The following is a 4,970-nucleotide window of genomic DNA, read 5'->3' as shown; positions in this document are numbered from 1 at the left end:
TTTCTGGGGTTTTATTTGCCTTCCTCAAAGTTTCTCCCTCTCTTTAAACCGTCGAAAGTATTGAATTACCGGAATGCGAAGCGTAGGGGACAGTGGAACTACTGTGAATTTTCAAGTGATCATTTGAGGATGCCATAGTACTAGTATAAATATTAGTATTACTCATTTCACGTTTGGTCTTGAGTGAAACCGGAATCAGAGGGAAAAAATGCAATTTTTTAAAAATTATGATTTTTTTTTTCCAATAAATTACTCGTTTTATTTCCTGTTTTGGTACTTATAAAATATAAATTGCGTAGTACACTAATGATAAATAATCACAAAGTCCGTTAAATAGTCTCCTAACAATTATTAAAAAGTGCACAAAAACTGAACCCGTAAAAACTACGGAAATTTTTTTTTCTACTCCCACGGATCGGAGCCATTTCGGACATTTCCGGGATTTTACCGCACGGGTTTGGGAGCAATCGGATGTTTTCGGAGATATTTCTCACGCTTTGAATTTTCCCGTTTGTCAATTCTGACGGTCATGTCAGTGAATGTATTCGTGTTGTTTGGCGAAAATGTACCCAAAAACTAGCGGGCATAGAAAAAGCATAGTGTGCAACACGTTGGATAAACTTTTTAAGTCACTTGTTTATTAAACACTCGCTCAGCTTGTGTCAAATAAACTCGTGAGTCAAATGTCGTTTTTCTACTCCCATCTGGAAAATACCTAATTACGACACCGATATAGCGTGTGGGAGGAGTCATTTTACCACGTCAGTTCAGTTTCCCACGGATCAGAGCCACTTCGGACATTTTCGGGATTTTAACGCTTTCAACGTTTTAAATTTTGACGTTTATCAATTCTGACCGTCACGTCAGTGAATGTATTCATGTTGTATCCAAAAACTAACGGTCGTAGAAAAAGTATAGTATGCAACACGTTCGGTAAACTAAAACTAAATGCGGTTTACTGCACTTGTTGCATAATATACTATTAATTGGATCCCAAATATTGACAGATATGAAGCCAATGCTATAGCGTCTTGGTATGTTTAAGGATTGGGTGGGTATATAGGATAAAAATAATGAATTTAAAGAGACTGACTATAAATATGGACGTGACAAAAACTAACAAAAATCAATTTTGAAACTTTACTTCATCATAATTACCTTACGACAGATTCGATACTGTGCTCTACGTTCAGTCTACATGTACATATGGTAAAATCTCGATTATCGCGATCCTACTGTAATTAAAATATGTTTGCATTGCCTATAAACTTCTAATAATATCGTTCCATAGCCACTAGGAAATCACAAAAAGAAAGCTGCCTGTACACACCACCATTAATACAATACAAAAGAGGGTAATTTGAGATGTGGATTACATTTGTTGATGACGCAACATCTACCCTAAATGCGTTTCGCAGCTAATATCTACGACTTTTGTTGCAAAGCCCCAGCAACCTACTTATCACCCTTTTCCTTCTCTTTATTACCGTCTCCCTTGACTACCTGTACCACCCGCAATGTCAACACTGCCAAGATGGCGTCGATCGGGTCCATGAAACCCCTTTGGAGCCACTTGGGAATGGTGGTTCTCGCGTGGGAGAATCCTAATTTTTGCAGAATGTAATCGATGCCTAAAAAAGAACCTCTAGTTCGAGCACTACACAAGAAAATATCGCGCGCCACCTACCGTACGGTTCGATGTACTTTCCGGCAACGCTCAACAGTCTGACGGTCGGTTCCAAATGCCACGTCTTGCAGTTGTAGTTTCGCCAGTCCTTGGCGAATATGTCGCCCTCTATCGAACCTTTTTTGGACGCGCCGTCGGTAAGGGCCGATTTAAATTTATCCTGGTCGGCGTTGCCGCGCTTATCGAACCCGCTAAGCTATAGAGAACACCGGCAACGCTGGACTTTCAAATATTTCGCCCGTCGTTACTACTTACCACCCTCTCCTTTTCCTGCAAGTAGGACGTAATCAGGTCGTGCAAGAAGAAGAACGCTTCCGCGTCGACGGTGACGAAAATGTGATCTTCAAATTCCACTATGAAACTGCATTCTATGACGGGTTTCTCTTCTACAAAATCACGATTTATTACGACTGATAAAGTGCTCGGGTTCGCGGCTACCGTTAAGATCCGGGGTGTTGGCGGTTTGCAAGTGTTCCGTCTTCAAATGGATTTGCAATCCGGGCAGTGCGAAAATAATCTCCCTCGTATGATTTGGGTCGGCCAGTTTAGGGGTAGAGATGCTACCGCGCGTTCGCTCGATTGAGTTGCTCCCTTCTAACTTTTCTCTCTCCAACGACGGAAACTTGTCCACTTCTATTGGAGAAAAACGCTTTGCTAAACTCATTGTAAATATATCTATGTATGTGTATGCAGAGTATTAGACCGCGGAGTTTTAGACCAATTTACTTACTCCCGGTACTTGTTAAAATATTGGAAATAGAAGTGCGTAAATCAATTGGAGACAATTGGAGTTTAGGAACAAACATTCTTGCAAATCAGCGAACAATTAGTGTGATGTGATTAAGTGATTATTTGGACAGGATTCTAGAACCAGAATAAGTTTTAAGTTTCCTAGCAAGGTTGAGAGTATACGGAGTGCACCATAGGGAAATGTTCTGGGACCTCTGCTATCTAATGTTCTTCTTCATATCCTTCTTCTTTCTGACATGGATACCATATAATAATAATAATAATAATAATAATAATAATAATATGTCTTTAATCATGTTGACAGAATATTTACAAAAACTTATAAAGTAGGTGGCGGTACTCAACAGAGTTGCTCATACAACCACCAGATTAAGCAAATAACATATAAAATATCCAAGACACAGACCAAGAGAATAACAAGATAACCAAAGTATATCATTATAACGAGAGTAATGTACGATTGTCACAGATTACTGTAGTATAAGCAATAAGTAGAAAGTAAATAACCTTTCATTGAAAACTGAGATCGTGGGGGCACATCTGACACTGGAAGGTAACTTATTAAAACATTTTGAGGCCTAGTACCCTAAGGAGTTCACGACTACGAGTTAGCCTGTTATGGGTATGGACACCTCTAACCAACTTTTCATATAAACAGATAGGTGAGTAGAATTTTATATAAAAAACGGCAAACCTCAGACAAGCATTCTGCAATTTTTGGAGCGAATCTCTTTCCCTCTGAAATAAGGCCGGCCAATAAACTGAAATACAATAATTAATATGTGACAAAACCAGAGTATCACAGAGTCTCAATCTTATGCTTGTATCAAAGACGTCCTTATGCAAATATAAGAGCTTAAGTTTGTAAAAACATTTCGGAACTACGTCAGAGACATGATCCAAAAAGCGCAAATCACAATCAATAGTTAAACCTAGATTTTTGCACTTATTAACCGGACTAATAATAGTTCCGTTTAGGTTTACTATAAAATCATTATTACTAACAATCTCCTCCCGACGCCGTCCAAATACGATCAGTTGTGTTTTTGATTCGTTAAGTTTCAATCCATGGGCGGCGGGGACTCGACTGACGATTTCATGAGCCTTGGAGCGACTTGATCCAGATCATTCGATTGGAAAGAATGATAAAGCAGAGTATCGTCTGCATATTGATGTGTCTTGCAGTGTTTGAGAAAACGAGGACGTGTATAAAGAAAAGAGTATAGGTCCCAAGATACTCCCTTGGGCTACGCCCTCTGATACAACACAAAACTTGGACGTTTCGCCAGCCAATACGACACTATGAACGCGATTTGCAAAGTAGTTTTTAAAAAAATTTAAAGTTACATTACAGTTACTATTAGTAGGCTACTGCCGGAAGACGAGGTCCAGCATTCTCGCCACCTTTTTGGCTGTCTTCCTTAAAATCTTTTCCCTACTAGGTTGTTCATCTTTGCGTTGCTGACGAGTCTGCCATCCTCCAGTCTTTGTCCAAATCGTCGTCTTTGCCTCACCCACCTTCCTATGTCTTGTATTTCGCCCTGCTGTCTGATGTCCTCATTCCGTATTCTCTCATACAAAGTTTTACTGTGTATATTTCTTAATATTTTCATTTCAACTGTTATCGTTTGTAGAGTTCTGTTTGTATTTACTCTTGTTTCTGCTGCGTATGCTATAATGGGTCTTATAGCCGTTTTATATATCTTGATTTTGCTCTCCGTATTAAAGTATTTGTTCTTCCATACAATTTCTTTCATACATCCCGCTATTCGAGCCGCTTTCATCGTTTGCTCTCGTACATCGTTGAGAAGGCTCCCGTAACTTCTGCACCCAGATATTTACATCTTTGGATGTTACTAAGCATTTAATCTTCTCGGTGTTACTGTTTATCTATCTAATATTTATGTGAATGATGTGTGTGTAGTTCTGAAGAATCTTTCTTGTCTGTTGGCGCACGATACAACAATATGTGTTGCTGCGAAGGATTACTAACAACTCACAGAGGAATGAACCGTGAGCTTGAGATCTTATATGACTGGTTATACGGAAATAGGTTAAGAATAAAACAAATTGTATGGTAATTGATAAGAAACATTTTGAGCTTGGCTTAACTGTTTGGTGATAAAATTTGTTTCTGAAATGACCTATTTAGTTGTTATATTGGATATCCAGTTACATTTTGTTAACCATATACACTAGGCCTTGGTGCGCAAGATTATTATTTTGCCTCACTTTATTATTGACTAGCAGACTGCAAAAGTTGCAAAAGAAGAAAATGTGAATAATTTTGAACTGCAATTAACTTACTAATATGCTACATTTATACATTTATAAAACCGAACAACGACACCTAGCGGTTTATTAAGGGAACTTACTTGAAAGGAGATCAAATATACATAATACTACTACTACTACTAAATCGATAAGATTTGTATTCCAGAGTTAAGGAGTTTGAAAAGCGCGAGTGCTTTTAATCAGGAACTGCTTCGAATAGCTTAATGGTTTATGTGCATCTTTCTAGATGGTAAAGTGC

The 4,970-nt window shown here is 38.4% G+C and overlaps 1 protein-coding gene across 1 annotated transcript in view; it reads right to left on the bottom strand.

The window, feature by feature from the left end:
* Nucleotides 1–1,144: 1,144 nt before the first annotated feature.
* The window catches only part of LOC132706778 (bridge-like lipid transfer protein family member 1), a 41,190-nt gene continuing 37,364 nt past the window's right edge, over nucleotides 1,145–4,970 (bottom strand). Inside the window, exons 60-63 of the mRNA XM_060678307.1 lie at nucleotides 2,126–2,320; nucleotides 1,943–2,073; nucleotides 1,688–1,883; nucleotides 1,145–1,631 (exon numbers count right to left, since the gene is read on the bottom strand). Of these exons, the coding sequence (XP_060534290.1) occupies nucleotides 1,456–1,631; nucleotides 1,688–1,883; nucleotides 1,943–2,073; nucleotides 2,126–2,320 (698 nt within the window). The 3' untranslated portion in view covers nucleotides 1,145–1,455. The remainder of the gene's footprint in view (nucleotides 1,632–1,687; nucleotides 1,884–1,942; nucleotides 2,074–2,125; nucleotides 2,321–4,970) is intronic.

Source organism: Cylas formicarius, unplaced genomic scaffold, assembly GCF_029955315.1.
Source record: "Cylas formicarius isolate icCylForm1 unplaced genomic scaffold, icCylForm1.1 PGA_scaffold_8__14_contigs__length_24414737, whole genome shotgun sequence".
NCBI lineage: Eukaryota > Metazoa > Arthropoda > Insecta > Coleoptera > Brentidae > Cylas > Cylas formicarius.
Note: the sequence above shows the minus strand (reverse complement) of the source record. Positions and strands in the feature narration are given on the sequence as shown.